This window comes from Drosophila subpulchrella, chromosome 2L (assembly GCF_014743375.2).
Source record: "Drosophila subpulchrella strain 33 F10 #4 breed RU33 chromosome 2L, RU_Dsub_v1.1 Primary Assembly, whole genome shotgun sequence".
Lineage (NCBI taxonomy): Eukaryota > Metazoa > Arthropoda > Insecta > Diptera > Drosophilidae > Drosophila > Drosophila subpulchrella.
Window position 1 is genome coordinate 21,342,720 of NC_050610.1, and position 27,796 is coordinate 21,370,515.

Genomic DNA, 27,796 nt, shown 5'->3' on the forward strand with positions numbered 1-27,796 from the left:
CCTATCAATAATTATTAATTGATTCCCACTCAATTAAAAACCTCCCTTGACTTTCACTTGTTTTTGGCACACTATCAAGGTTTGAGTGGTAACAGACCCATAGGAACGATTGATAATCCAGAGACAAGAGCTTACCGTGGCTACATTGTTGCAGAAATTGGAGCAGTGTAAATGTTTTATTGCCAGAGCTCGAGATTTGCCAAAAAATGAAATAAAAGTATAATAACAATTTTGCATTAGCTGGATTCCGGTTCGCTGGGTGATCGTAGATCGGTTTTTGGGGAGTGTAGTGCTCGGTTTTGGTGTGGGTTATATGGAGTGTGTGGTGCGTGCGCTTGGAGCGTGGCACCCATCAAGAGATCTGGGTGGCGGGGCCGGGCCAGGGAGCACTGCTTTGACTATAAAAGTTGCGATCGCGACATTTGGAGACATAGTTCAGTGCAGGAGCCGCAGCAGCCACCAACCAAGTCAGCAAATCCACCAAATCCCAAGCCAAGTCCAAGCCAAAATGTTCGCTGTAAGTGCTAAAGGATATTAGGATAGCTCCTAAAAGTGGATAAAAAATCTTATAGTTTTAAAAATATGCAAAATACAATTTTGAAGAGTTCTAATACACGACTTGTGAATAATATCATTGATCAAAGTGAAAAAAAAATAGTGATTAGCCTTGCTTAAACTTGTATTAAAACTAAATTTTTTGTTAAAGTGTATTAAAAAATATTATACATTTTCCATTTAACTAATCTTAAAAAAATAAATTTGCTCATAATAACTAAACTTTTTAATATTTATAAAAAATATGCAAAGCTCATATTGTTGTGGTATTCACATTCCAAAATATTATACCATCTCCAAGGCCTAAAGACAGAATATTACATTAAAGAAGACAGTAATTTTAATATTATTAAACATATTATTTAATCCAAGGATTCTATACATACTACTATATTTATATTTTATATATTATGTATTATATTTTATACTTTCCAGCTCGTTTCACTCTTCATCCTGGGCGTTGGAGCCGCCGCCGCTATCGAGCTGCCGATCAGCCCCCTTTACCACTCACCGGCTTTGGTGAAGCCCCTGCTGAAGACCATCGAGGTGGAGGCACCTGCCCACTACGACTTTGCCTACTCGGTGCACGACGAGCACACCGGCGACATCAAGAGCCAGACGGAGTCCCGGAAGGGTGACCAGGTCCAGGGTCAGTACACGCTGGTGGATGCCGATGGCTATCTGCGCACCGTGGACTACACCTCGGATGCCCACAACGGCTTCAACGCGGTGGTGCGTCGCGATCCTCTGGGCCACAAGGTGATCAAGGCCGCACCCATTGCCAAGCTCCTGGCACCCGGCCCCTTGCCCCTGGCCTACGGGGCCCCCAAGCTCCTCGCCCCCGCCAAGCTGCCCCTCGGCCTCTACCACTAAGCTCTGGGCAGGATTGATCGAGAGAGATAGCAAACACTGACTTCATCGCATCGACGACGACCCATCCGCATCCGCATCTGTATATCTGTATCTGAACTATTGCTCAACTACCCAGACACCTCGTATCATATCATACTTCCTCTGTTCCTTTCTTCTTTTCCTCTCCTCTGATATCTCTATTAAGACTTTTCGGCACCCAGTCATCCAAAGCGCCATAACTCGATGGCTGGAGAGCCCCTATCTCATCTATGTAATACTATGTGTAAATAGAAGGCAATAAATGCATTTTTAGAAAACTTAAATCGAGCTATGTATTTGGAACCTGGAATTTTGGGAGTATTTAAATCATTCAATCTAATAAGAGATACATATCTTGTTTTGATCTTAGTTCAAGATTATAGGTTTGCTTTACATATAAACCAAATCTTATAAAAAGTATACTTTTTAAAAGCATTAGTTTGTATAAAATATCTTCCTAGCTCTATAGAAGTTTGATTATCTGTTTTCATAACAGATCAGTTGGATAGCAAATATAGTATGTATCGCATAGTCAATCCTCTTTTTGGCTTATAGTAAAACCTAGATCCATTATCCAAGGGAATATAAAATGAACAGCCTTTAGATTTTATTCTAAGAATACACGTCTTTCCATCATAGTTTCTTAAGTTAAGTTAGCCATATCAAATCCGGTCAGCAGGTTAGGTTCTTTATCACTTCCCCTAGGAACCCATCTCAATAGCGAGAAATGGGTTCCCGACGAACTTGGGCATTGAAACCCAGCAGAGGATCGGCGGTATAGTCCACAATGCGACGGTGACCATCGGGTTCTATGAGGGAATATCGACCCGTTACGTATTCCCCGCGTCTATGCTCGAACTGATCCTTAACGTCGCCAGTGTGGCTATCATGGACCGAGTAGTGGAACTCGTACTGGGCAGGACTGGCAATCAGTTCATCGGGATGGCTGGCAATAATCCCGGCCTGAACAGCTACGAAGGCGCTTAGGATCAGGCTGAAGACGATGCTAGAATGCTACAAAGGATATTGAGATATAATACGATATATAAGATCCTCACTTACCAAGACATTCATTGTGAAAAACTAGAAGATGCAAGTGGAGCAATGGAGAGCACTCGACTGATGACTAAGAGTTGGTCGCAGACCTCTTTTATAAGTCGCCGTTTGGCCCATTGTCGCAGTGGCCAACTTACGAAGGGCTGAAATCTAATATATCACGCACAGTACCCAAACCTTATGCAACCCATTTGCAAATACCTCGCCCATGGGGGAAATGAAACCAAATCCCTGCACTTGCCGCCAACTGTTGCAACCGATTCAAAACTCACTCGGATTATATTATCGTATGGTAGCTTAAAGTACAACTTACACTCGAGACTCAAGTTCGTAGAGGCTACTTTACACAATAGTTTAGCTTAGTGGTATCACAGCAATAACATTATATCGAGACTAGACTAGCTCCACACGTCGATTCGATGAGTCCATGGCTCCGTGGCTGGGTGATTTGGACTTGGATTCAGTTTGAAAATACGCAGATCCATACAGGCACTTATATTAACTCCATTCTGTTTCAGGTACAACGGCATATCGCAAGTCGATCTTATCAGAACTTATTCTCCAGCAAGGATCCTGGGAATACAATACAGGGAAAACTGAAACTCCAGTTCCATAATTTTCAAGCGGTGCTCTTCGAATTTACACTACCATACGGTATAGGGTGATTTCTAGGTAACTACTTTCTGTGGATTGGATTGGAGTGGAGTGCTCTCGACTTTTACGCTTGCTGATGACTACCCAAAACCAAGTTACCGTTCTCGGCCACCATCCAAGCCGTAAGCTTCTCATCCTCCGTCTTGTTGGACTCATCCCAGGGGAAACTGGCTGCCACGGCGTGTTTCTCCTTCTGAGTGTTTGGAGCTCTGAAAGAATTGGGTTCTATTATTTAGAATTTGTAAAACTTAGGGGTGTTCTTAATACGAGATGCACATTGTTAAGGGGTTAAAGTTATTATATTCTTTAAGCCCTAAACAAGGTATACTTCGTAAAAATTAACTAATTTTGGTGTCTTAGCTATATAGAAATGTGTAAAATAAGAAAAGAAAACGATTATTGATAATGAAGGACTAATCTTAGATCTATGTATTCTACTAGAAAACTGTGTAAATAGAGACAGGCAAATTAAAAGTGCACGACTACAGAAGGGGAAATTCTTGATCAACAAGTCCTTCCCCCACATATATACGATGATATGATTTGATATGGTGTTCTAAGAGTCTCTACTGCTACTCAAAACATATTTACAGCTCAATGGCGAATGTTGGTTTTTACCTTATGGGCCAAAAGCGACATTCTTCATCAATTGAGGGGGAGGACGAGGAGGAGTTATCACTTGGGGCACCCACACAAAGTGTTCAATGTTCAAAGATCAATGAGAAGCAAACACAAAACACACAAAACGATGACAGGACAGAGACAGCATGAGAAACAGAAAGAGAGAGAGAGAGGGGAGAAAGGAGAGAGACAGAGTACAATGTAGAGAGAGACAGGATGCAGGGATCATGATCATGAGGATGCAGGGAAGCACGGTCAAGGTCATGTGTATGTATATGTACAGGGCATGCAGGCCAACGGGGATGTCCTCCGCATCATCAAGGACACCCCACCCACTTACAGCGAGTCCGCGTGGCTGCCGTTGTTCACCTCCAGACTGCTCTGGGTGGCCTTCTTCCGCAATCCCGGCCTGGCCAGGAAGCTCTCCCCGAAGAGATCCCTTTCCCGCTCCCGTTCCCGTTCCCGGTGGCCACCGGTCGACGTCTTCCCGCTCTTGGCCTGCTGCGTGGGCGGCACAGTGTGCGGATACTTCCCGTCGCTATCGGAGTCCATGGACAGCTGGCCAAAGAGGTCCTCCAGCAGGATGTTGGCCTTGGCATTGCGCTGTCGCTTGGCGGAGGTTTTCAGCTTGGAGCTGCGTGGGGGAGAGATGGAGAGACACACGGTGAGGTGGCACAGGCACAGGTTCGTTTGGGTGCAGTGCAGCAACGATACAAAGCGTGGTGCCAGGGTTGCACAACACTGAGAAAAAAATGTCTTGGGCTACACTCAAAACAATTCCTTTATCCCATGAAAAAGTTTATAAGTAAAATCTTTAGTCAAACTTTCCTATCTCAAATTTTCTCTGACTAGAAAAAATCTTAGTAGCATATCGCTTAGCGAAAATATTTGTTGGAAATAATTCAGACTGTCTAAGTTGAATTTCTCTAACTCAAATTTTGAAGACACCGTTTAAAATGTAAAAAAAAATTGTTTCTAATTTAAAGTAGCTTTAAAGTATCTCTAGTTCTGACTAATTTTGTTCAACTTCTATAACTGAAAAAAAATTGTTTCTAATTTAAAGTATCTTTAATTCTGACTAATTTTGTTGAACTTCTATAACTCAAAATTTTGTAGACACCTATTCAAACGTTTAAAAAAATTGTTTCTAATTTAAAGTATCATTAATATGATCACTTGGCAGATTGATATGTATAATATTTAAGCTTGGTAATGTATCCTATATAAACGGAATTTGAAAAAAAGACTTCAAAAATAAAAAGACTTTTAGGTTATAAATTCTATTTTATCCATTCCCTTTTCTTATTTCCACTCAAAGTAAAACTTTTATGTAAAGAAACAATACATACAGACATTGGGAACTTTGAAAAAAAATGAAACTATTTACAATTAAATAATTTGAATCTAAACTGGTAGATCCCAAAAACTATACTCAATGATAAACAATTTTTTATGAGATTACTTTGCAATCAGACATGGATGAAAAACAAAGGCTATGTTTAAAGTGCAAATTTGATCTATACCCTCCTCCCAACTCACCCGAGTATCAGATCCAAATCGTCGGACTTCAGAGCACCCATCTTGGAGTCCTGGGCCGCAGCTCGCGATCTTCCCGAGAGTCGCATGGCCATGGGAGGCACTGGCTCCGGCTGCAGCTGCACCTGCGGCTGTCGCACAATGAGGCTGGGCGGAGCCTGGCTGGCACTGACCTTGGAGAACACGTTGTACACTTTGGCCTCGGGACCGAGGAGCGATGGCCTGGCCACCGGCACATAGTAGCCACCATTGGAGGCGCCCACCACGAGCTTGGCATTGTTCTTGGCATTCATGTTGGCCGTGTCGTAGCTGAGGTGGCTCCCATTGACGTAGATGGCGCCGGCATTCCTTGACATGGTCGAGCTGAAGGAGACATTGGGATGATGGGCCTGCTGCTGCTGCTGGTGGAGCTGCGATCCCGCCGGCAACCCGAAGAGCTGCGAGATGTTGCGATTCAGGTAGATGTCGTTGATGGACTCCCCACCTCCTCCGCCGTTCTGGAGCTGTGGCATCTGCACACCATCCACTGTGGCTCCACCCAGACTGGAGGAATCCGCCTGGGAGCCCGCACCCACCAACTCATTGCTGGTCAGGAAGCTCAGCTTGGGCTGGTACTTTCTTGGCATTCCCATGCCATTTTTGTTGCTCGTCAAGTTGTTGTTCTTGCCGAGATTGGAGTGGCTACCGTTGTTGTTGTTGTTCTGGTGGAGCAGCTCCGTGACCGCCTGCAGCTTCTCCTGCACCGGAAGCACATTGTTGGAGACGCTCTGTCCATTGGACGCCGCATATTTGGAGCTAAGCCGCACATTCGCCTTGGTGGCCGCCGTGGGCGAGATCCTTTTGAGGGCATGGAAATACGGGTACTTGAGACTCTGCTGGGCCGTCGGACGCTTGTCGGGATCGTAGGCCAGCATGTCCTCCAGCAGGTCCAATCCATTTTGGCTGCAGCGACTGACGACGCTGCTCAGTGGCACTTTGATGCAGTCCGGGTAGCGGAAGTGGATCATGCTGGCCAGCCGATATCCATCCGGCCAATCACTCTGTGGATGAAAAGGAATACAAACTTAGGATTTATAAGATCTCCGAGAGATGGTCTCTCTCACCTTCTCTGGCGTTCCCAGCACCGAACAGATCTTGAAGAGCTGATCCACCTCGCTGCTGCCCGGGAAGAGGGGACGAAAGGTGTAGAGCTCGGCCATGATGCAGCCCATGGCCCAGAGGTCGATGGTGCTGCCGTAGTTGGTGGAGTGCAGGAGTACCTCCGGTGCCCGGTACCAACGTGTGGAGACGTAGTCCGTGAACGGAGGCCGCGATCGGATCTCCCTGGCCAGCCCGAAGTCGGCTATCTTTATCAGCTCCGGCCCGGAGCATAGCAGGTTCTCCGGCTTTAGGTCGCGGTGGAAAAAGCCGTGGCGATGCATGAAGGCCAGGCCAGTTAAGACCTGCCAAAACAATTGGTAAATAGGTTAACATTTTATTTCACTCCAAAAAAGTCCAACATGGGTCTTATAGACCCTAAGCAATTGCAAAATATATTGAGATTTTAAAATAAGATAGAGTCTTAAAGATACATATGTATCATCAAAGAGCATGGGTATACTTCGTACTCTTTGGTATCATGCATATTATCTTATGTTAACTGCGAATTCTTCAGAACAATGTCAAAAAGTAAGGTTATTGTTGATTTTAAATCGAATTTTAATGTTTACGGTCCTTGGAATTGTAAATTCATGACGGTTCCTTAATAGAGAGATAGCCCATCGAATTATGATCTTCTCATATGTAATTACATCTCAGCCGGAGAATCTCAGGTTCCCCCAAGTAAATTATTTTTCTTAATTCTGATACGGATAAACTTTTAGTAAATCAAGCTCACCTGGAAGAGAATGCTCTTCAGCTCCGGCTCGGGTAGATGTGTGTCCCTATCCTTGATCATCTGGTAGAGGTTCTCCTTCATGTACTCAAACACAAAGTACAGGGTGTCGTTCTCCCGAATCACCTCTTTCAACTTGACGATGTTCGGATGCGACAGTTTTTTCAGGGACTATATCAGAATAAGAGTTACTGAAAATAATGGATCCCTGAATTTGAGGATCTGAGCCTGAACCCACCTTGACCTCGCGCAGATTCATGGCCTCCTCCCAGGAGTAGTACTTGCGCTTCATGCGCTTGATGGCCACCTTCTCGCCGGTGTCCTTGCGCTGACCCAGGACCACGGTGCCGTAGGTTCCATCGCCCAATTGGGTCAGCGTGATGTAGCGATTCATGCTTAAGCAGATGGGGGCAGCTCTTCACACATTCTCCGGATGCAGCTATACGGACAATCAAAGGTAAGTTCGAGACACACGCCATTTGAGGGGGTACTTAAGGGTCCTCAATAACTTATGAGTCCCGCCCTCGTGTGCGGACTTCAAGGGAATCACAGTGGAATTAAATGAATCGAGCTGAATCGAATCCAAGTTGGGCATGTCGTGTGTCTCCATTTTCGGATGCCAGCTCAGTTAATTGAAATCAATATATCGATCCCGAGCAGCCGGCTAAGAACTTGACCAAATTTATTTAAACCAAAAACGAATTCCCCATCAGGGTCATGAGGTGTCATGAAGGAAGAGGAAAGACAGAACCTCCCAAACATGATTTATGATTGTTAAATAGAAGCGATTCGGCTAACGACTACTGTTCTATTGTTTTTACTACAAGTTGGATTTTATAGATTTTATAAATAAGATTCTTTTTGACCTTTTTATACCCGTTACTCGTAGAGTAAAAGGGTATACTAGATTCGTCGGAAAGTATGTAACAGGCAGAAGGAAGCGTTTCCGACCCCATAAAGTATATATATTCTTGATCAGGATCACTAGCCGAGTCGATCTAGCCATGTCCGTCTGTCCGTCTGTCCGTCTGTCCGTATGAACGCTGAGATCTTGGAAACTATAAGAGCTACAATACTGGGATTAGGCATGCAGATTCCTGAGATTCCTGCGCAGCGCAAGTTTGTTTCAAAAGAGTGCCACGCCCACTCTAACGCCCACAAACCGCCCAAAACTGTGGCTCCTACAGTTTTGATGCTAGAACAAAAATTTTAACTGAAATGTATTGTTCTCATCAATACCTACCGACTGACCTAAAAAAAGTTTGCCACGCCCACTTTAACGCCCACAAACCGCCCACAAACTTCAAAAAATCGTAAATATGAACGCGGATATCTCGGAAAATATCAAAGATAGAGAAACGAGATTTCAGATTTAGATTCCGTAGGCTTGAGCGCAGCGCAAGTTTATTACGCGAATATGCCACGCAAACTCCAACGCCCACAAACCGCCCAAGTCTGTGGCGCCCACAATTTTCATGGTAGATAAAAAATTTAAACTGAAATGTATTGGTCTCGTCAATACCTATCGATTGATTTAAAAAAAACTTTGCCACGCCCACTCTAACGCCCACAACGCTTAAATCTGTCTACCGCCGGTAGGTGGCGCATTTGCTGCTTGCATATCTCCATTTTCCTTTGGTCCCTTTAGCTGAGTAACGGGTATCTGATAGTCGAGGTACTCGACTATAGCGTTCTTCCTTGTTAAGACTTGAATCAGCTAATACCTAGTATATATTATAAAATCCTATTATTTTATAATCTTAAAACTATTACAGTCTCAAAAACATTAGGTAAGAAAATGAGATACGGTTTCAGATGGAATGCGGTGGTCAAATCTAACAAATAACAATTTGTTTTCCCAATGCGTTTCTAATGAATTATTTTCTGATTATTTGTATTTATAAAGGGGAGCTGAAGAAAAATTTCTTTCAATCACTAAAAGATGGCTATTAAGGTTGTACTACTCCTATTTCTTACGTGGGCGGGGTCAAGATACTCCTTTGGGCTAGGAGGTCCTTAATAAAATATTTATAAACTAAAGTTAATGTTTTTCGTTTTATTTTTACGTGAACTAATAATAATAAAAAGCAAATAAACTCAAAAAAAAACTAAGGCTTAACTTACGCTTGTAATTCTGAAACTTTATCCCGTCACAGTTTTCAAAGTATCATAATTGCACATTATACGCTGAATACCAACAAATTCCATATGTTTTAAATGGAGCCATAATGTTCTTAATATCCGTTAAGTGTTGCTAATCCCAAGATATAAAAGCTGCAAGTTTGAACATATTCTTTATTCTTAAAAAGATGGCTCTGAAGTTTGTGCTACTTTGTATATTGGCCCATCATGGAAGGTTTTCTTTTGGACTGGGAGGTCCTTAAAAATTCCTGATTTTTGCTTGAAGATATTCCTTCGACATCAAGAGTATAACATAATAAAAATATGTTATTTTACTAAACAAAGAACATCGTGATTCATTATTATTTCACAAAAAAGTGGACATTGCAACCCCTTACAAAAAATGTAGAAGGGGCTTTTTTAACTGCATTGACTATGAAATATAAAGAATTTTCTTCTTCTATAAGAATAAGGAATGAATATGTTACGCATTTTCGGCTGCGTAAAACCTATACGGATTTAGTTTAACTGACTTTGTCCAAGTTTTTAGATGTTTTACAATAATACCTGGGAACTGGCAACTTTATTTGCCACTCAAGTCGTTATAGTCATGTGTCGTAATTGGTTTTTGGTCACTTGGCGAATTTAGTTCCTTGGGCGATAATTTATTCATAGTATACGAACCGTTCCCACCTTCTAAATCCCATCTAGGTGTATATATATGTAGACGGATTGTTTTGGTTTGCAATTTTGGGGGAGGGGGTCACGTTTCGACCTGGCTTTTTCTTGAATCCTGCGCCACAGCCTTGAACCACTCACATTTGACTCACTTAAACTCTTGGCACGCACATCCGACGCCCGATTAGCCGATTACTATATCCTATATGCGCTCCTATATCCGATAAGCAACTATGCGACTTTTCGCACCATGTACAAACAAATAAACAAACTTAAATGTTCGGGGTCACTTTATCGATTGAACTAGGGGTTGACAAAAAGTCCCCTCATTCTTCTATTCTTTTCTTTGAACTATCACGTAAAAGATGATAAAATATAACCTTTGATATCACTAGTACCTTAAATGCAATTGCATTTGTCTCCGAAATAACTTGATTTAAGGTGTGATTCCGAATTATATGGGATATATGACTGCTCCCGATGCGGATATCCTGTGCGAACAGTAGTTTATTTGATAAGCAAACACTAACAACTGACGGGTGCGATATCCACAACAACGCGACGACCCAAGCAACCGCAGCCCTAAGTAGACCACCCTTCGAATCCGGGAGAGAAAGCTAAATACTAGAGAGCCGAAAGTCCGGCAGCCGGCTCCACTGGTTCCCGAAGTCTTCTCTTCGAGGGTGGAACACGAACGATGGTTACTAGGCAGGGCCATGTTTTTTGGGTTGCCCCTGACAACCCCGAGTCCATTTGGAGACCACGCGGTTTGGAATATATATCCTGGATATCTTATGATAACCAACCGCAATGGATGAGCCGGTCAGTAGTCAGCCAGGTGAAAATACCGCAGAGGAGGAGGCAGAGGAGGAGGAGGAGCCCCTGATGGGCTTTCTCGAGGAGATCAATTGCCCGGAACCGGGAATCATAGATCGAACTATGATCGAAACCGCCTATCTGGAGGAGGGCCAAAAGGGCGAGGCCAGACGACTCCACCAACTGGAACCAGTGGTCTATGATCGGATTACGACCATGAGACTGGAATTCAAGAGTAAGTGTTAGGGATAAAGTATTCCTATAGCTTTTATAGACCTTTCTCTTAGACATCCTAAGGATTGACCACCTCTGGATGATGCCCAATCTCACTAAGCTGTGTCTAAACTGCAACAAGATCGAAGTTATTGAGCACCTCGAAATGTTAACTGCTCTTAAGGATCTGAATCTCAGCTTTAACTACATTACAAGGATTGAGAACCTGGAAACTTTGGTCAATCTGGAGAAACTCTCCCTGTTTAGCAATCGCATTCGGAAAATAGAGAACATACAGACTTTGGAAAACCTGGTTATCCTCAGCATTGGCAATAATCTCATCGACACGGTGGAAGGGGTAGGTTGTATTCTATATATGATATTGATCTGATATGATCTTACTAAAAACATTTTTATGTAGACATCTAAAAGTGACACTTTATTTGTTCGGAACTAAATTGGAAAAAGCCTTTTAAATTGAGATTTTATTATTAAAATTCCAGATAGAACGTTTACGTTTTGTAAGCACCTTGAAAGTCCTAAATCTGGAGGGTAACCCCATAGCCAAACTGCCGGATTTTCCGTTGTCCCTCTATGTGACTGCCATCCTACCCCAGTTGAACTACTACGAATACGTTTTCATTAAGGCAGAAACGAAGGAGGAGGCTCAGAAACGTTTCTAGTAAGGGATCTCTTCATCATAAGACTATACCAAATACCTCCTTATTAAATATCCTTTACTTATAGTCGCGAATTGCGCGAAATCGAGGACAAACAGGAGCGCGAGATCCAGGGCCTGGAAACGGAGGCTCGTGAAATGGCCGAGGCGGACCGGCTGGCCTCCAGTTTCGTGGAGCATCTGGATGGTCAGCAGCTGTACGATTCCCTGTGGCGAGACGATGAGGATGGGCGCATCCTGATGTTGGTGGGGCCACCGGCTCAGGAGCTCTGCGAGGAGTACTCCAAGGATGTGTACGATCTCACCCAGCAGATCTATCATTTGGGATTGGAGCGGTTTGGTGAGCGTGACGAGGAGATTCGCGACTTCAATGCCAACCTGCATAAGGGTCAGGAGGAGCTGCAGTCCCAGGGACAAAGGCAGATCGAGGAGTTCCTCCAGTACAAGGAGCGAACTTTCGACGAGATGCGTCTGAAGTGGAGGGAGTTGGATCAAAGGGACGAAGGCTTGGAGGAGCTGCAAACTCAGTTGGATAAGCTCAATGCCCAGTTTCAAGATGCCCTGCACGAGATGTGGCAAAGTCTGATGGCTCAGGAACTCCATCTGCATGAGGCCGTTGAGGTAAACTAATGGGAAATTCCTTTGGTTAGTGTTTATATCCTATACCATCTTGCTCTTTAGGACTCCACTCTAAACTTCGATCGCAAGATCTCCGAACTGATGGCCAGCTTTGTGGAGCAGGCCCAGGTGATCTTCCAGCAGCTCAGGGATCTCTGCACTCATTTTGCCGACAACATGACGGAGATTGTGACCCAGTTCATCTCCATCAAGCTCGCTCGCCATGAACTGAATGCCATTCCTGAGGAGCTGAGAAAGTGCGTGGATGATCGCGAGGCAGTTCTTCAGCTGGTGGAGGGCATGAGGACAACTCATAGCGCACGGGTGGATGAGCGAGAGGATCGTATGGCTCAGCGCAGCAGGGAGTTTATAGATGACATGATCACGAAGCTTAACAAGTAGGTTCCATTGATGAAGATATATGAGATACATATATCATAATATCTCTAAATCTCCTTACAGCAAAGAAGTAGACCGCCATCGTGCCAAAATCCTAGAAATCAACTCGTTTATGGAAATGATGACAGAGGCCTTGGCCAGCCTGCCAGATGAATTGCACCAGGAAGCCTCTTCGGATTAACAATTTTAATACACATAAAAGCCCATATAAAATAAATGCAATTCGTGATGATCACCTTGGTAGCTTTCAAAGCCCGCTATTTCTTCTTTTTAAGACCTTCGAGATGGGCGCACAGGCCCTCCTGGAAAAGTGGAGTGGTCACATAGTCGACGCACTCCTTCAGATCCCCGGCCCGATCCTTGAGCAGGTCCTGCACATCTGCCTCGCGGCACATTCGCTTGGTGAGACACCTGGCCACGGGATTGGCCTTATCGAAGGTGGCTATGAAGGCAGCGCATTTGGACAGGGCCTCCTCCTTGCTGCTCGAGACCTCGTCGACAAGGCCCACCTCCAGGGCCTCCTGGGTGGCGAAGAGCTTACCTTGGTTCAAAGCCCGCTCCACAATCCTGCGGGGCAGGACGCTTTGGTACGAGTTCATCATCCACTTGGAGATGACAAAACTGAAGCGGGTGGCATGGATTCCAATAAAGCGATTGGGGAGCATTACCCGGTACTCGCAGGCGGTGGCCAGGACGCAGCCGGCGGCAGGAGCATGACCCTGAAAGGGGGATTATTGTCTGTTTTACAACATATATTTCCAAAATTGGACCTACATTGATGGCCGCTGCTGTGGGTAGTCCACAAAGATGTAGTGCCAGCCATAAGTCCTGAAACCGGGTCCAAAATAACCGCAAACGCTCCACTTCCGGGTTTAAAAGCTCATTGAGATCAAGACCAGCAGAGAAGACCTTGTCATTGCTCTGGAAAGTAAATACAACACATTTAAATATCTTCGGGAAACACAGATCTATAAGTATCTTGGGGATTCCCAACCCACCGATGTCAGGATAAGACCACGGCTCTTGTTGCTCTCGATCTGATTGATGGAGTCGATAAGGTCGTGCATCAGGTCCATGGTCAAAGTGTTTACCGGCGGCAGGTTCATCGATAGGGTGGCGATTCCACTCTTATCATCCACCTCTATTGTTGTCAGCTTTGAGTTCGCCCCATTTGATAGGGATCTCAGGGATTGCCATCCGCTGAGGATGGGCCTTATCTTATTGACTCCATCTACCAGCCTGTTACGCAACATTTTACAACGACTTTGGATTTGGAGCAGCAATCACGCACTGAGCGGCAGGCAGGAATTTAAACAAATTAACCTGTTTATCATATATTAAGTCGAGTTGCGAACCAAATAAAACAAACACTGAAGTCGAAACGATCAGCTGGTAGGCATTTCCAGGCACAGTTTATACGGCGTCGGGAATTCAAGATCAACAAGTGTTTATTGGGGGTGCCTAAAGAAAAAAAGTAATATTTTCAAAAGATTTTATATTTGAAAAATTTAATATGTATGTATATCCTCTGGATATTAAAAATAAAAAGGTCTAGTACTTTTTGTGAGCTTGTAGTTATATTTTCTTTATCATTAACACTCAAATAATAATATTATCTACGTGATAACAAATGTAAGCAATAATCTTGTACACACAAAAATCCAAACACGCAGTTCAAATATTTAACTTTAATTATCAAGATACACTTAATTTTGTTTGACAAAATATGATATAATAGGAGAGAGCTACTTATAGTTAAAACTTTGCCAAGTAGTTTTATATTGTACAGCAAAAATAATTTTTTTTTACATTTCTAATTTAAATGCAGGATTGTGATCAGGTCGAAAGTGATTATTAACTTAATCTGTTTCTCTTTTATTTCTTTCCCTTTTTCTTCAGATTTTCGAGATAAATACCCATATCCTTTTGTATCTCAGGCCTAGAAGCAAGGGCTATGAAATTCGCCACATCTTTTTCGCGTATTTTTTCAAACTCCTTAATATTATCCGCACGAAATTGAAGCTTGGTCAGTCCCCGGGCCAGAGGATTGACCTTAGCAAAGCTGCCGATGAAGGTGGAACATTTTTCCAGAGCCTCTTCCTTGGAGTTGGCGATCTCATCGACCAGGCCCAACTCGAAAGCTTCCTGGGTGGTAAACATGCGTCCTTGGGTGAGGGCACGTTCCGCCACCCTCTTAGGAAGTACGTTAAGAAATCCGGACATCAGCCACTTAGGGGCTATGATCCCCAGTTGGGTCTCGTTCAGGCCGATCCGGCAATTGGGCACCATCACCCGGTACTCGCAGGCGGTGGCCAGAAGGCATCCTCCAGCGGGGGCATGACCCTAAAAGGATATAGGATTATAAGCACATATAAGATTATAACCCGACTATCCAACTCACATTGATGGCTGCTGCCGTGGGCAAACTGGTTCCATAGAGGGCAATCCACGCATTCTGCAGTTCCGTCCAAATTATTCGGAGACGCTCCTTATCCGTATTATACATTTCATGGATGTCCAGGCCAGCTGAAAACACATTGGACATGGCCTGTGGATATTTAAAACACAATATAATTATTACATAATTCAATAACTAATTGGACCCACTTACGGAGGTTAAAATAAGGCCCCGACTTTTGTTGTTCTCGATTTCGCTAATACACTTCTGGAGGTCTACCAATAATTGGACGTTTTGGCTATTTACCGGAGGCCGGTTCATTGTGAGGGTGGCGATTCCGGTCTTATCATTGACCTCCACTGTGGTCAACTTGGTGGCAGTGGTCATCAATCTTTTGGGACCCCCACGGGCCAGAAGTCTCAAGAGATTTGAGTGCAGCATCGTCCTTTGATATGTATCTATAGAAAATGAACTTTGTTTGGTTTTTGTTTTAAGGCTAAACGAAAAGAATCTTAATATTTTTAATATATTTTGGTTATAATATCCAGTTCTACTACAAATTTTATTAAATATAGAAGATAATTTCACCAAATGTATATTCAAAATTCTTATCTACTCAGCTGTTGAAGAACTACTGATCTCCCATGGAAAGTTTCCAGTCCATGGTTAACACCTATCGAGCTGACCGGGAGTAAATAATCGAATATAATCAAATTTAAACACCCATTTTAATAAGAAAGCCCTTTTGTTTCTTTTACCTACTATATGAATAGCTTCTTCATATAACAAACAGGTTTTAGGTTTCAAATAAATACGATTACCTTGGTTAAACATAGAAAATGTTTTTCTCCCTGTTGTTTGTTGGGGACAACACCTATTTGTTATCATATTACTCACTACTCCACTTTCCCACAATATCAAGTACTTAAAATGATAGCAATAATAAATATAGATAAGTTTGAATCATAACAAAAGATTATGTATGTTTCATGAAATAATCAAATGATATATGTAAGTTAATATTATTTAGGTTTTCACAGTTCATTTAGGCTTTATTACTATTTAAAAAACGTATAAAATCATTTGCTTATTGCTTCTTGGACTTCTTCTTCAGACCCTCGAGATAAATGCCCAGACCCTTCTGCACAGCTGGTTGGTTGACAAAGAACAGGAACTTCTCCAAATCGTCCTTCCGCTCGTTCTCCAGCTGCTGCAGATCGGCAGCGCGGAACTGCTGCTTGGTCAGTGACCTAGCCAGCGGATTGACCTTGGCAAAGGTGCCAATGAAGGCGGTGCACTTCTCAATGGCCTCCTCCTTGCTGTTGGCAGTCTCATCGATGAGGCCCACCTTCAGGGCCTCCTCCGTGGTGAACATGCGTCCTTGGTTAAGGGCGCGCTCAGCCTCCCGTTGTGGCAAAACGCTCAGGAAGGAAGCCATGAACCACTTGGGTGCCACAATACCCAGTTGGGTTTCATTCAGGCCGATTGTGAACTTGGGCAGCATGACCCTGTATTCGCAGGATGTAGCTAGCAAGCATCCGCCGGCGGGGGAGTGTCCCTAAGGATATAGAGAAGGGTCTTTAGAAGAGGATTTCTGTGGGCATTCAAGGAACCCACATTGATGGCCGCTGCTGTGGGCACACTGCTGCCATAAAGCGCCAGCCACGTCTCCTGCAGCTGCGTCCAGAAGGCGCGAATCCTGTCTTTATCCGGCTTGTACATCTCCAGGATGTCCAAACCAGCTGAGAATATTGTGGAGCTGGACTAAGGATGCAACTTCTGGTTAATATGTTAAGTTACAAGTATAAAGATCCTACTAACCGAAGTGAGAATGAGACCGCGGCTTTTGTTACCCTCGATTTCATCAATGGAGCTCTTCAGATCCTGCAGCAGTTCCAAGTTGAGTCCATTTACGGGTGGGCGGTTCATTGTGAGGGTGGCGATTCCGGTCTTGTCGTTGACCTCCACTGTGGTCAGTTTGGTGGCTGTGGACATCAGTCGGTTGGAGCCACTTCGGGTCACCAGACTCAGGACTTTGGATCGCAGCATTATGATCTAAAATGGGAAAAAAGACGTAAACACAACTGCGAGTGACCTTTGGACGGATGCCGGTTTCTTATTTTGTGGGCTGCGTGGGAGGATTCCCACTAAACAGATTTAAGCTCGAATTAATTTTAAATACTATAATTTAAAATAAAACTCTTAAAAGTGATGGAAATTTCTTTATTTACCTGTTAATATAATTTAAACGGAGCACTTTTAACAATCAACTCAGCTGCCGCAGAACCTGTTGCGCTATCGATAGGCGGCGTAGGGGGTCCAAATGGACAATCGGCTACCTCGAATTTGTAAGCCCTCACTTTAGGAGAAAAATATTACAAGACGTGCATTTTAAATTTAAATAAGTTTACTTTATTTTTCATCAAAAATTATACAAATTTAAATATAAATATTAATGCAATATTTAATATTAGTTAAATTTTTAGGAAAGCGTCGACCAAGCTAATAACAAAAATATAATTTTTATAAACTTAAAAAAAATAAACCAAAACTAAAAAAATTTTTGTTCACTTTTTATTTATATAACGACCATACGAAACAGGTTTTTAGTTACAATTTTTTATGCGCTTTTACTTTTAATTCGGTGGATTCTTAAAATCCCATTTGAATTTCTAACGCTTTAATATCGATATACGATAGCTGAGCTATCGCCAATGGACTGCCACTGACAGCCGCATTGCAACTCTGCGCTTTGACGTTTACACGTCACAATTCGTCGGCATTCTGCATTCGTGTCCACTCCACCTTAGTCTTCGCTACTTTCTCTACGAAAATCCAACCGAAAATGGGTTCCGGCAAGCAACAGAAGGTCCAATCCTCGGGCTTCACCAAGGAGGAGGAGCTGCTGCTGCAGGACTTTAGCCGCAACGTGAGCACCAAGTCGTCGGCGCTCTTCTACGGCAATGCCTTCATCGTGTCGGCTGTTCCAATCTGTGAGTACAAAGATAAAGTGACACGTTGTATGTTTTGGGACACTTGGTGAATGAGAGCGTATGCTCTTTGCAGGGCTCTTCTGGCGCATCCACAACATGGACCTGTGGCTCAGCTCCATCCTGTTCGTCCTGGTGACGGCGGCCAGCACCTACCTGATGGCCACCGCCTACAAGAACATCAAGTTCCAGCTGAAGCACAAGATCGCCGGAAGGCGCGAGGAGGCGGTGACCCGTGAGGTCAATCGCCAGGTGGGCGACGACAAGAAGGTTACGCGCAAGGAGAAGGACGAGCGCATCTTGTGGAAGAAGAACGAAGTGGCCGACTACGAGGCCACCACCTTCTCCATCTTCTACAACAACGCCATCTACCTGGCCGTGATCATCTTCATCAGCTTCTTCATCCTGAAGAACTCGACGCCATTCATCAACTACATCTTCTCTGTGGGCATCGCCAGCGGCGCCCTGGCGCTCTTCTCCACCAGCGCCCAGACAAACTAAGCGTTAACGCCGCCATGTCATCCCATGTTCATGTACTCGTAATGTAAGGCCCTTCAAGAGATTTCCTGGGACAGTGGGCTGGTGTCCCCAACCCCTTCATCCGGCAGCCCCATCCCGTTGGCGTGTCCAGCAGTGCGAGCATAGAAATTTTATGGTATATACACCAACTTTGTTGTCTTTCTTGTAGAAAGCTGATCAACTTCCATTCGCTGATGATTTAATAAATTGTAAAGTTAAAATATTTTCTTTATTACTAACGGGGGAGTTTCAAAACGGAATTTTTAGCACTAGTTTTGAAGTGTAAATGCAGGATGAGTTCCAGTTGAGTTGTGAAATTAAACAGCCTCGAGGAGAAGGGCGATTCCCTGACCACCACCAATGCAGGCGGATCCAATGCCGTACTTCAGTTTCTTGCGCCTGGAAAAGGATTGGGAGTATATAACAATATGTATTAGATAGTATGAGCATTGGAAACTTACTGCAACTCGTGCACCAGGTGACCAGTGATGCGGGAGCCACTGGCGCCCAGAGGATGACCTAGAGCAATGGCACCGCCATTCACATTCAGCTTGGAGGGATCCAGTTTCAAAGTATCGGCGCAGGCCAATGTCTGGGCGGCAAAGGCTTCGTTGATCTATAAACCATATGGTTAACTCCCCATTTTAAATGTAAGTCTTTACCCACTCACCTCAATCAGATCAATATCCTCCAGTTTCTTGCCAGAGACCTTCAGGACATTCTGAATGGCCGGCACTGGTCCAATGCCCATGATCTCGGGCTTCACGCCCACAAAGGAGAAGGCCACCAGACGAGCCAGAGGCTTCAGGTTGTACTCCTTGAGGGCCTCCTCCGAGGCCACGATCACAGCGGAGGCTCCATCACAGATTCCGGAGGCGGTACCGGCCGTCACTATGCCATTCTTCTTGAAGAGCGAGGGCAGCTTGTTCAGACCCTCGAGGGTGGTCTTGGGGCGAGGGTGCTCGTCCACCACAAAGTCCACCTCCTTGCCCTTGACCTTCAGCTTGATGGGTGTGATCTCGGCATCGAAGGCGCCCTCCTTCTGGCCCTTCTCCCAGTTCTTCTGCGAGAGCAGGGCGAACTCATCCACGCGCTCCCTGGTGATCTTGTACTGCTCGGCCAGATTCTCGGCGGTCAGCGCCATGGGCAACTTGCAGTAGGTATCGGTGAGTCCAGCCCACAGGGCGTCCTCCAGATTGTAGCTGGCGCCCAGGGTGGTGCCGAAGCGAACGTTGCGGGCGATGAAGGGGCTCTGGGACATGTTCTCCACGCCGCCGGTGAGAGCCACCTTGGCACCACCAACCAGGATGTCCTGGGCTCCGTTGACGATCGACTGGAAGCCGGAACCGCACAGTCGGTTGATTCCGAGGGCAGGTTTCTCGATGGGCACTCCGCAGTTGAGACCCACATGCCGGGGCACGTAGATACCATCCGTGGAAGAGGACTGCGTCGAGAAAGATGAGGTATTTTCACTTTATTAATATATTTATATAATAACTTACAGTTTTAAAATTAAAATATATATTAAGGGTATTCGAAAACCTATGTTTATGTGGTTTTTTAAGTTTCATATCTTATATGGTGTATTCTCATAAATCGTATACGGATTATAATAATGCTGAATAGCTATGTTATGTAGATAAGATTAAGATTTCGTATTCAAATTTTGATCCCGATTCTAGTGGGTTGTCAAAAAGTCCTGATTCTCAAAGGATCTTAAGGATCATCCCATATCCTACTTACCGCAATCACATTTCCTACGATGACGGTATCCACCTGCTCTCCTTTAAGACCGGCGGCCTCTAGAGCAGCCTTTGCCGCTGTAGTCTGAAGCTGGGTCTGGTTGATGCCCTTCAAGGATCCACCGAAGGTTCCAAAGGCCGTACGCTTGGCAGCCACAATATAGATACCTTATATAGGAGAGACATATGTAGAACATATATAATATGCGTAGGCAAAGAGTGATAGTGATAGAACAAAAAACGAAAGCGAATTTTTGTTTTCGATTCAACAGGTCCAAAGTGCAACCGGCTGAGTGCGGGGGGGATAGCATCAGATAAGACATCAACAAGTCCAAAGTTCAGATCTCTATACAAAGATCATCTCTCAGCTAGCCAGGGAGAATTCTGGGTTAACCGGAAGGATGAAGAAAATTACCTTTAGTTGCTGCAGACATTTTGTTTTTTGTTTAACTCTTAATTAAAACACAAAATAATTTAACAAGAATAAGCGACTACCACAATGCAATACCTATCGACTTCTGGTCGCAACTCGACTCGCCGCCCGCATCGGCGGTCCGACATATTATTGGATGAAAGCTTAAAAGCTTTTTCGGGCGAGACAAGCCCACCATTTTCAGCTGTATACTACACTGTCACAAAATAGTTTAATTTCATAGCATTCGATGATTAACAAACGCAAATTTCCAAAGTGATGAAATCAAAGATTTTAGTATCCATAAACAAGACATCAATGATTTCTTAATAAATCTATTAAAGTTTTCTTCAAGTAGAAAAGCTTACAATTTTATCTTCTCTGACATTATTTTGAATTACAAAAAATTGTTATTAAAGTTGGATGGCCGTTGGAGACTAAGTGAATTAGTTTCCGACCTCAATACAATTTTTCTTAAATCAAGAAAGGGATTCACAGATTGATGCTCCTTTCAGCATCAGCTTCGGGTTATTAATGATTCCCTTTATGTAGTTTTTCGTTAATTCTGCATTTTTAATTAGACTTTATGCTTGGAAATTAAGACTGAGTGGGAGTGGAATACAAATCTCATTGAGGAGAATGGGTATCGGTTTATAATGGAGACAGGGTTACTTATGTTCTGTATTTATTATAAAGTAGTGTGCAATCTCTCTATGTCTAGGGCGAGTTGGAGATGTCCATGTTGTCCGACTTCTCGACGCTCACCGATTTCCGTGACTTTGAATCGGCGCTGGAGCGCGAGCTCTTCACTTCGATGTCCTCGGAAATGGATTTCAGTTTGCGTGTTTCCGGAGTGCGTGAGCGGTCGCGTCGCCGCGAAGACTTGGAGGAAACGATGGTCGGGTCCTTGCTGCGACTAGAACGTGACTTGCTGCTGGTGGTCGCTGGCGGCGGTGACGGTGAGCTGCGCTTGCTCCTGGAGCGCGGTGAACGCGACGAGCGCTTTTCGCTGCGGTGTGACTTCTTGCTGCGCTCGCGGGACCGGGAACGCTTGCCGTTTCCACTGCCTCCTCCTCCTCCAGTACCATGGGAACGGGAGCTACGAGAACGCGAGGTGCTGCGTCGATGGCGCGACCTGGAGCGCTTGCCGCGCGATCTTGAAGAGCGAGAATGCTTACCGCCTCGGGAGCGTGATCTCCTCGAGCGTGAGGTGCTGCGACGGTGTCGGGATCTAGAGCGCTTGCTGCGTGAACGGGAGGAGTGCTTTCCGCGCGACCGTGAGCGACGGGAACGGGATACGCTGCGTCGCTCCCTAGATCCGGAACGCCTTGAGCGCCGCCTCGATGTGGAGCGATGCGAGCGAGAGCGACTAGTACGGCGATCTCGGGAACGTGAACGCGATCTCGACCTGCGCCGTTTGTCCTTGGCGAGCATTCCAATCACCGGGTCAATGGCTGCCGAGATCATACTTTGTGCCTCCTTTACAATGGTCATTGCCTCCTCGATCTCCGCCTGGGCCGCCTCATTGGACTTGGCCTCCGGTTTGGTTATGGAGTAGGTGGAGTGGTAGACGCTCAGGTGACCGCCCTTAAATTCCTGGCCTTGCATGCGCAGGGCATGGATAATGCTGGTCTGTTCGCAGAATTCAATCATGCAGTACGTCTTGTTGTCCTTCTCGGCCCAACGGGCGTACTTCACCTCGCCGGCGCGCTGAAAGCAGTCCATCAGATCGTCCAGGCGCCACTCGTTCTTCACATCGCACACGATGATGGTGCGCCGGATCTCCTCGATCTTGCGGCCATCGTAGAAGGAGGGCAGGGCCGGATACTCCGGCAGATTGAACTCCACCAGCTTGGGGTCGTACGTCTTGATCACCTGCTGCGGCAGCTGTCCCTCGATGCGGTTGATAACCTCCGGCGGCAGCTTGGAGTCCGGCTTCTGGAGTCCCGGCACAATGGTGCCGTTCTTGAGCATCTCCAGGGCCCGGTACTCCTCGGGTATGGCCAGTACCGGTATGACGATAAGGGCGCGATCGATGAACACCGTGTTGGTCAGGTGCTGGGCCACCGGCACACTGGTCGTCTCCGTGTACTTCACATAGCAGATGCGCGACTGCACCGGACAGGAGACGTCCCTGATGGTCGGGTACAGGCGGATCTCCTCAATCTTGCCGATGTTGCCGAACAGCGTTTGCATCTGGTCCTTGGTGGCCTGCGGCGCTATGTTGGTCACCTGGATTACACGCGGGGTGTTGCCGCCAGCCATGGTCGCCAGTTTTTCGGTCTGCCCGCGGCTCGGCAAGCGGTTTATTTGCAATAAAAATGTTTTCAATTAACCTACAAGAGCAAGCGAAAAAACGCAAGGGTTGCAATGCGTCGCGAACATTCGATAGGTTGTCGATACGTTTATGACATCTGGCAACTCTCTAAAATCTAGCTACTTGGCGCCAAATCTAGCTTTTTTTAATTACAAAATATTTTAAAACAAGAGAAAACAAAAACTAAATAATTTTTTTTTCTTTAAAGAAAATAATAATTTAACTGCTATTACTTTTGTAAAGGTTAAAAGTATTACTAATGGTGGTAATAAATATTTGAGCAAGCGGCAAAGTGTGACCGTATTGGCTCTGTGGAAACAGGGTTTCTGGCCAGTCCAAAACGGTCGCTCTAGCATGCACCAATTCACAAATACCACCTCACGATCGTAGGACTTGCAAACAATATAAAATCCGCGAATAAAGGACTGACAGATTGCCAGGAAGCGTTTCGCCTTGTCCCACGATGTCGGACAGCCCAGTGCCCGGCTCCGCATCCGCGTCCGCCTCCTCGTCGAGCCTCAGTGTCCTGCGGCAGTTTCGCATCAACAAGAATGCCTCCGCTGCCGCCGCGAGTCCTGCGAAAACTGGTACTTCCGTAGCTAAAAGTTAATGTGACACCCCCGCTGATCTCGTGGAGTACGTCTTTTCAGAGCGCGTGCCCGGCAAGAAGCGCATCCAGGTGATGGCCGACAGTGACAGCGATGGCAACGAACCCCAGATGCCGAAGAAAACCAAACTGGAGCTGACCGTGAAGGAGAAGGAGGAGCGCTACATGGCGGCCGCCCATATCTCGCCCCAGTTCGACACAATGGTAGGTTTCTTTTCTGACCAAGATCCGAGATCCAGTGCTTGGGACGGGGGCATGGCGGGGAAGCGCGCGTCTATGCGTCTGTGTTCGCGGAACATGGCGATTCGGTTCGGGCCCGGCGTTGCGAACAGCTGTCGGCGGTCAGGGGCGCCGCTGACGGGGGTTATTAAAGCAATGGACCTCGTGTATAACACTTCTATACTTACCTGATCTTTCTTAATTTTTTTAAACGATCGGACTACAATTTTTTTTTTTAAGTTGGAGAATTTGGTCTAATCTACTCTTTAAAGACCATTGTTTTCAATGTTAAATATTTTTTTTTGAGTTTTTTAAAGTTTATCTTTATAGCTATACTTTAATTATGCCGATATTTTTTTTAGTAATAAATATTATTTATATTTTTAAACATATTTTTATATATATGTTCAATTAATATTGTTTATACTAGGAACAAATTTGATTTCCCTATGAAGGGAAAAATAAATAGTATAGATTTATTTTGGTTCTCTGTCATGATTAATACTTTACTTCATTGGGTGTTCTGGTTAATTTCAATATGTTCTTAGATATTTTTTTACATATTATTTATTCATTTAAGCATTGTTCTTCCAGTAGAATTTGGTACGTCTTGTTTATTTTACAAACTAAAAAGCAACTTGAATGATGATCTATCTTTCTAAGGAAAATTCCACTCCAGCTCCTTAAGTTCCCTTAATTCCCAGTTTCCACTTCGGGTTCAGATTACTTTTTACTTATTCAAATTACGATATGAACGTTATTGCAGTTGCTCACAATAAATTGATAGCCAACAAGCAAATTGGTTTGGTATTTCAATGCACCCACATAAAATATATTCTTTATAATTCCATAGGCCATCCAAGAGTCACTCTCCCGCACCAATTGGGATGTGGCCGCCTCTGTGCGCTACCTAAGGGAGCACTGCAAGCCCAAGGGCCAGAATGGACCGCAGGCCAAGCCCAAGCTGAAGCCCACCTCGAACGGGACCAGTGGAACTTCACAAGGCAACTTCTCGGATAACGACCACTCAGACGACGACGATGTCAAGCAGTCCAAGGATCAGGTGTACGACAGCGATGACAGCGACACCGAGATGTCCACCAAGATGACGGGGCAGCGCAAAAAGGTGTTCCAGTTCATGAACGAGGCTACGCTTATCGAGCTGCAGTCGGTTAAGACGCTGTCCGAGAAGAAAGCCTTAGCCATCATTGAAGTGCGACCTTTTAGTGATTGGGCAGGACTACGCAAAAAACTGGAGAGCATTAGGATGTCGGGTGATCTTCTTAACTACGCCCAGGAGCTGATCAACAAACAGAACACGGTGGCCACCATTCTAAGCAAGTGCAACAACATGGTGTCCCGCCTGGAGAAGGCGATTTCCAATGGCGCCGGCATTGTGGAGCAGCCAAAGCTTCTTAGCACTGGGTGAGTCTTAAGCAGGATACTGTTTCTCTTTTCAATTACTATAAAATTGATCTTGTTCCTCAGCCTACAGTTGGCTGACTATCAGATCATTGGCCTTAACTGGCTCACAGTGATGCACAAACAGGAAATGAATGGCATTTTAGCGGACGAAATGGGTCTGGGCAAGACAATTCAGGTGATTGCATTTCTGGCTTACCTAAAGGAGAATGGTCTCAGCCAAGCGGCCCATTTGATTGTGGTTCCCTCGTCCACGCTGGATAATTGGGAGGCGGAGATCAGCAGATGGTGCCCCAAACTGGTGGTGGAGAAGTATCATGGCTCGCAGGACGAGCGGCGGAGAATGCGAGGGCGCTATGCCAAGGATGGCTTCACTGGCTTCGATGTTCTTCTGACCACGTGAGTAATCAAAAGGGCATACAAGAATTGAAGTTATAATTTGGTTTCAATTTTGTAGCTATCACATTGTTGGATCCACGCCGGAGGAGAGAAAAATGTTCCGGGTTTGCAAGTTGGACTATGTCATCTTCGATGAAGCTCACATGCTAAAGAACATGACCACGCAACGTTATGCCAACCTTATAACCATCAATGCTAGGATGCGCATCCTGCTCACCGGTACTCCGCTGCAGAACAATCTGCTGGAGTTGATCTCTCTGCTCTGCTTCGTGATGCCCAAGTTCTTTGCCAAGAGCATCGATGATATCAAATCGTTGTTTGTTAAGGTGAGACAGGAAAGTCTAAACATTAACATAAAATTAACATAAGTATCCTTTGCAGAAGGGAAAATCCGATGGCGATCAAGAGGAGGTGTCACAGTTCCAGGAAACACAGATCCAGAGAGCCAAGCGCATCATGAAGCCGTTTGTTCTCAGACGCCTTAAAAAAGATGTCCTCAAGAACCTGCCCAAGAAGCTAAGCCTGGTGGTAAGTATCTCAAATCTGTAAACCACTTTACAAAAATATTAAAATGCCACATTGAATTGCAGGAAAAAGTACCCATGAGCACCCAACAAAAGCACTACTATCACGAACTGGTCGAGTATTATTCCAACAACAAGGGCGAGGTGTGCAGCAGCAGTGAAAGGGCCGGCATAGCGATCATGATGGAGATGCGTCGCATTGCCAACCATCCGCTGCTGATGCGTCATTACTTCACCGATGCGAACCTGCGTGGATTCTCTAAGCGCCTGGCAAACGCCAGTTCCTACAAAAAGACCAACGAGCAGTACATCTTCGAGGAGCTGGCCGTCATGTCGGACTTTCAGGTCTATCAGATGTGCAACAAGCATGTGAGTCTTTGCCACAGCATACATTTAATTCAAATTTGCTAAAATGTATGTTTCATTAGGAATTTTACGACGTCAAAATACCCGATGAGTTGATCTGCGATTCCGGGAAATTCCGGTACCTGGACACGTTGCTGCCGAAGTTGAAGGAGGAGGGGCACCGTGTGCTGCTGTTCAGCCAGTTTACTATGATGCTGGACATTGTGGAAGAGTATCTGCGGATACGAAAGTTCGGTTTCTGCCGCCTGGATGGAGCGACAGCCGTTAATGTGCGCCAGGATTTGATCACCGACTTCAATGACGACAACAGCATTTTCGTCTTTTTGCTCTCCACCAAAGCCGGTGGCGTGGGCATCAACCTGACGGCCGCCGACACATGCATCATTCACGATATCGACTTCAATCCGTACAATGATAAGCAGGCCGAGGATCGGTGTCATCGCATGGGTCAGCAGCGACCAGTGACCATTTACCGTCTCATTTCCGAGAGCACCATCGAGGAGGGCATCCTCATGGCCGCCGAAGAGAAGCTAAAGCTGGAGAAGGACATCACGTCCAACGAGAAGGGCGAGGTGCACGAACAGCGCTGTGTGGTCAAGCTGCTGACCACGGCCCTTGGCTTGGACAAGGATCAGGAGGAGCAGCTGAATAACTCGCTTAACAGCTCTATAGTCTCGCCCACCAAGTAGGCTTCCACCACGTTGTCGTCGTTCTCTTCCTTGTCCCATCATCCGTATTTATTCTGCGCCAGCATCGGATCAACCTTGGCCTAACGCTATTAAATTTTGTTAAAATCTTCTGAGTAATTTTACCGATCAATATTGTATTTATATATTCTACGTAAACTTGTGTGCAAGGAAGTTAAGATCTGGCGAAAGGTTAGCCCGTAATTGAGTTAGTAATTTGTCACCCATAAGACGAAAGCTGTTTTTCACTATTAACAACAACATTTCCACGATGAACCAAGGCGGACAAGTTTAGTTTCTTGTTTTTTTTGATTTGTCATCTTGCATAGTTTTCCTTTCTGTAAGCGTTTATGTATCGAATTGAAACTATTGTTATAAGGATAAAGAACATTTGTGTACGAATGCGATCTTGTAGTTTGTTTCTATTTAGTGTATCGGTTCGAGTGGCTCGACAACCCTCAACGGATGGCTCTCGCATTTTCCCC

The 27,796-nt window shown here is 45.0% G+C and overlaps 11 protein-coding genes across 12 annotated transcripts; 4 read left to right on the plus strand and 7 right to left on the minus strand.

Annotated features, from left to right (window-relative positions):
- Positions 1 to 313: 313 nt before the first annotated feature.
- Positions 314 to 1,437, plus strand: LOC119546360 (larval cuticle protein A3A). The gene is made up of 2 exons (XM_037852587.1): positions 314 to 517; positions 991 to 1,437. Exons 1-2 carry the CDS (start codon positions 314 to 316, stop codon positions 1,426 to 1,428), a joined length of 642 nt encoding a protein of 213 aa, XP_037708515.1. The 3' UTR covers positions 1,429 to 1,437.
- A 648-nt stretch (positions 1,438 to 2,085) lies between these two features.
- On the minus strand, positions 2,086 to 2,589 carry LOC119548108 (larval cuticle protein A2B). Of its 2 annotated transcripts, none has more exons than XM_037855200.1 (2): positions 2,509 to 2,589; positions 2,086 to 2,460 (listed from the first exon to the last, which is right to left on the minus strand). In XM_037855200.1, exons 1-2 carry the CDS (start codon positions 2,518 to 2,520, stop codon positions 2,161 to 2,163), a joined length of 312 nt encoding a protein of 103 aa, XP_037711128.1. In that variant the 5' UTR covers positions 2,521 to 2,589; the 3' UTR covers positions 2,086 to 2,160. The 2 variants fall into 2 exon arrangements, with proteins under 2 accessions (XP_037711128.1, XP_037711129.1); XM_037855201.1 differs by having other exon boundaries at positions 2,086 to 2,452; positions 2,509 to 2,533.
- A 144-nt stretch (positions 2,590 to 2,733) lies between these two features.
- On the minus strand, positions 2,734 to 10,496 carry LOC119547029 (probable serine/threonine-protein kinase DDB_G0268078). Its single transcript, XM_037853699.1, has 7 exons — positions 10,384 to 10,496; positions 7,425 to 7,625; positions 7,190 to 7,357; positions 6,417 to 6,755; positions 5,317 to 6,353; positions 4,118 to 4,411; positions 2,734 to 3,365 (listed from the first exon to the last, which is right to left on the minus strand). The coding sequence occupies exons 2-7, from the start codon at positions 7,578 to 7,580 to the stop codon at positions 3,221 to 3,223; spliced, it is 2,139 nt and encodes a 712-aa protein (XP_037709627.1). The 5' UTR covers positions 7,581 to 7,625; positions 10,384 to 10,496; the 3' UTR covers positions 2,734 to 3,220.
- Positions 10,497 to 10,795: 299 nt separating this feature from the next.
- LOC119548086 (dynein regulatory complex subunit 3) lies at positions 10,796 to 12,962 on the plus strand. Its single transcript, XM_037855172.1, has 6 exons — positions 10,796 to 11,036; positions 11,089 to 11,372; positions 11,518 to 11,696; positions 11,762 to 12,314; positions 12,375 to 12,709; positions 12,774 to 12,962. Exons 1-6 carry the CDS (start codon positions 10,796 to 10,798, stop codon positions 12,889 to 12,891), a joined length of 1,710 nt encoding a protein of 569 aa, XP_037711100.1. The 3' UTR covers positions 12,892 to 12,962.
- On the minus strand, positions 12,882 to 14,061 carry LOC119548087 (enoyl-CoA delta isomerase 1, mitochondrial). The gene is made up of 3 exons (XM_037855173.1): positions 13,709 to 14,061; positions 13,485 to 13,631; positions 12,882 to 13,429 (listed from the first exon to the last, which is right to left on the minus strand). The coding sequence occupies exons 1-3, from the start codon at positions 13,961 to 13,963 to the stop codon at positions 12,968 to 12,970; spliced, it is 864 nt and encodes a 287-aa protein (XP_037711101.1). The 5' UTR covers positions 13,964 to 14,061; the 3' UTR covers positions 12,882 to 12,967.
- A 322-nt stretch (positions 14,062 to 14,383) lies between these two features.
- Positions 14,384 to 15,723, minus strand: LOC119548088 (enoyl-CoA delta isomerase 1, mitochondrial). Its single transcript, XM_037855174.1, has 3 exons — positions 15,322 to 15,723; positions 15,112 to 15,258; positions 14,384 to 15,053 (listed from the first exon to the last, which is right to left on the minus strand). The coding sequence occupies exons 1-3, from the start codon at positions 15,547 to 15,549 to the stop codon at positions 14,586 to 14,588; spliced, it is 843 nt and encodes a 280-aa protein (XP_037711102.1). The 5' UTR covers positions 15,550 to 15,723; the 3' UTR covers positions 14,384 to 14,585.
- A 410-nt stretch (positions 15,724 to 16,133) lies between these two features.
- LOC119546805 (enoyl-CoA delta isomerase 1, mitochondrial) lies at positions 16,134 to 17,429 on the minus strand. The gene is made up of 4 exons (XM_037853385.1): positions 17,340 to 17,429; positions 16,930 to 17,163; positions 16,726 to 16,872; positions 16,134 to 16,666 (listed from the first exon to the last, which is right to left on the minus strand). Exons 2-4 carry the CDS (start codon positions 17,155 to 17,157, stop codon positions 16,196 to 16,198), a joined length of 846 nt encoding a protein of 281 aa, XP_037709313.1. The 5' UTR covers positions 17,158 to 17,163; positions 17,340 to 17,429; the 3' UTR covers positions 16,134 to 16,195.
- A 448-nt stretch (positions 17,430 to 17,877) lies between these two features.
- LOC119546582 (translocon-associated protein subunit gamma) lies at positions 17,878 to 18,838 on the plus strand. The gene is made up of 2 exons (XM_037852988.1): positions 17,878 to 18,101; positions 18,175 to 18,838. The coding sequence occupies exons 1-2, from the start codon at positions 17,954 to 17,956 to the stop codon at positions 18,597 to 18,599; spliced, it is 573 nt and encodes a 190-aa protein (XP_037708916.1). The 5' UTR covers positions 17,878 to 17,953; the 3' UTR covers positions 18,600 to 18,838.
- On the minus strand, positions 18,828 to 20,927 carry LOC119546581 (3-ketoacyl-CoA thiolase, mitochondrial). The gene is made up of 5 exons (XM_037852987.1): positions 20,775 to 20,927; positions 20,361 to 20,527; positions 19,288 to 20,061; positions 19,079 to 19,233; positions 18,828 to 19,016 (listed from the first exon to the last, which is right to left on the minus strand). The coding sequence occupies exons 1-5, from the start codon at positions 20,791 to 20,793 to the stop codon at positions 18,935 to 18,937; spliced, it is 1,197 nt and encodes a 398-aa protein (XP_037708915.1). The 5' UTR covers positions 20,794 to 20,927; the 3' UTR covers positions 18,828 to 18,934.
- Positions 20,928 to 21,320: 393 nt separating this feature from the next.
- LOC119546580 (probable splicing factor, arginine/serine-rich 7) lies at positions 21,321 to 23,148 on the minus strand. The gene has a single exon (XM_037852986.1). It carries the CDS (start codon positions 23,034 to 23,036, stop codon positions 21,489 to 21,491), a length of 1,548 nt encoding a protein of 515 aa, XP_037708914.1. The 5' UTR covers positions 23,037 to 23,148; the 3' UTR covers positions 21,321 to 21,488.
- Positions 23,149 to 23,431: 283 nt separating this feature from the next.
- LOC119546259 (SWI/SNF-related matrix-associated actin-dependent regulator of chromatin subfamily A containing DEAD/H box 1 homolog) lies at positions 23,432 to 27,713 on the plus strand. Its single transcript, XM_037852418.1, has 8 exons — positions 23,432 to 23,675; positions 23,739 to 23,899; positions 24,768 to 25,339; positions 25,403 to 25,735; positions 25,794 to 26,061; positions 26,117 to 26,263; positions 26,326 to 26,628; positions 26,688 to 27,713. Exons 1-8 carry the CDS (start codon positions 23,552 to 23,554, stop codon positions 27,312 to 27,314), a joined length of 2,535 nt encoding a protein of 844 aa, XP_037708346.1. The 5' UTR covers positions 23,432 to 23,551; the 3' UTR covers positions 27,315 to 27,713.
- The last annotated feature ends 83 nt before the right edge of the window (positions 27,714 to 27,796 follow it).

Coding starts and splice junctions, on each gene's coding strand:
- LOC119546360 (XM_037852587.1), top strand. CDS start 314: ATGGAGTGTGTGGTGCGTGCGCTTGGAGCGTGGCACCCATCAAGAGAT. Junction 518..990: donor TCCAAGCCAAAATGTTCGCT/GTAAGTGCTAAA, acceptor TATACTTTCCAG/CTCGTTTCACTCTTCATCCT.
- LOC119547029 (XM_037853699.1), bottom strand. CDS start 7,580: ATGAATCGCTACATCACGCTGACCCAATTGGGCGATGGAACCTACGGC. Junction 6,756..7,189: donor TGAAGAGCATTCTCTTCCAG/GTGAGCTTGATT, acceptor TTGTTTTGGCAG/GTCTTAACTGGCCTGGCCTT. Junction 3,366..4,117: donor GGCAGCCACGCGGACTCGCT/GTAAGTGGGTGG, acceptor CAATTCTTTCAG/AGCTCCAAACACTCAGAAGG.
- LOC119548086 (XM_037855172.1), top strand. CDS start 10,796: ATGGATGAGCCGGTCAGTAGTCAGCCAGGTGAAAATACCGCAGAGGAG. Junction 11,037..11,088: donor CATGAGACTGGAATTCAAGA/GTAAGTGTTAGG, acceptor CCTTTCTCTTAG/ACATCCTAAGGATTGACCAC. Junction 11,697..11,761: donor GAGGCTCAGAAACGTTTCTA/GTAAGGGATCTC, acceptor CTTTACTTATAG/TCGCGAATTGCGCGAAATCG.
- LOC119548087 (XM_037855173.1), bottom strand. CDS start 13,963: ATGTTGCGTAACAGGCTGGTAGATGGAGTCAATAAGATAAGGCCCATC. Junction 13,632..13,708: donor GTGGTCTTATCCTGACATCG/GTGGGTTGGGAA, acceptor TTTACTTTCCAG/AGCAATGACAAGGTCTTCTC. Junction 13,430..13,484: donor CCACAGCAGCGGCCATCAAT/GTAGGTCCAATT, acceptor TCCCCCTTTCAG/GGTCATGCTCCTGCCGCCGG.
- LOC119548088 (XM_037855174.1), bottom strand. CDS start 15,549: ATGCTGCACTCAAATCTCTTGAGACTTCTGGCCCGTGGGGGTCCCAAA. Junction 15,259..15,321: donor GGGGCCTTATTTTAACCTCC/GTAAGTGGGTCC, acceptor AAATATCCACAG/GCCATGTCCAATGTGTTTTC. Junction 15,054..15,111: donor CCACGGCAGCAGCCATCAAT/GTGAGTTGGATA, acceptor ATATCCTTTTAG/GGTCATGCCCCCGCTGGAGG.
- LOC119546805 (XM_037853385.1), bottom strand. CDS start 17,157: ATGCTGCGATCCAAAGTCCTGAGTCTGGTGACCCGAAGTGGCTCCAAC. Junction 16,873..16,929: donor GCGGTCTCATTCTCACTTCG/GTTAGTAGGATC, acceptor TTGCATCCTTAG/TCCAGCTCCACAATATTCTC. Junction 16,667..16,725: donor CCACAGCAGCGGCCATCAAT/GTGGGTTCCTTG, acceptor CTATATCCTTAG/GGACACTCCCCCGCCGGCGG.
- LOC119546582 (XM_037852988.1), top strand. CDS start 17,954: ATGGGTTCCGGCAAGCAACAGAAGGTCCAATCCTCGGGCTTCACCAAG. Junction 18,102..18,174: donor CGTGTCGGCTGTTCCAATCT/GTGAGTACAAAG, acceptor TGCTCTTTGCAG/GGCTCTTCTGGCGCATCCAC.
- LOC119546581 (XM_037852987.1), bottom strand. Junction 20,062..20,360: donor TCGTAGGAAATGTGATTGCG/GTAAGTAGGATA, acceptor TTCTCGACGCAG/TCCTCTTCCACGGATGGTAT. Junction 19,234..19,287: donor AGGATATTGATCTGATTGAG/GTGAGTGGGTAA, acceptor TATGGTTTATAG/ATCAACGAAGCCTTTGCCGC.
- LOC119546580 (XM_037852986.1), bottom strand. CDS start 23,036: ATGGCTGGCGGCAACACCCCGCGTGTAATCCAGGTGACCAACATAGCG.
- LOC119546259 (XM_037852418.1), top strand. CDS start 23,552: ATGTCGGACAGCCCAGTGCCCGGCTCCGCATCCGCGTCCGCCTCCTCG. Junction 23,900..24,767: donor CGCCCCAGTTCGACACAATG/GTAGGTTTCTTT, acceptor ATAATTCCATAG/GCCATCCAAGAGTCACTCTC. Junction 26,264..26,325: donor CCAAGAAGCTAAGCCTGGTG/GTAAGTATCTCA, acceptor ATTGAATTGCAG/GAAAAAGTACCCATGAGCAC.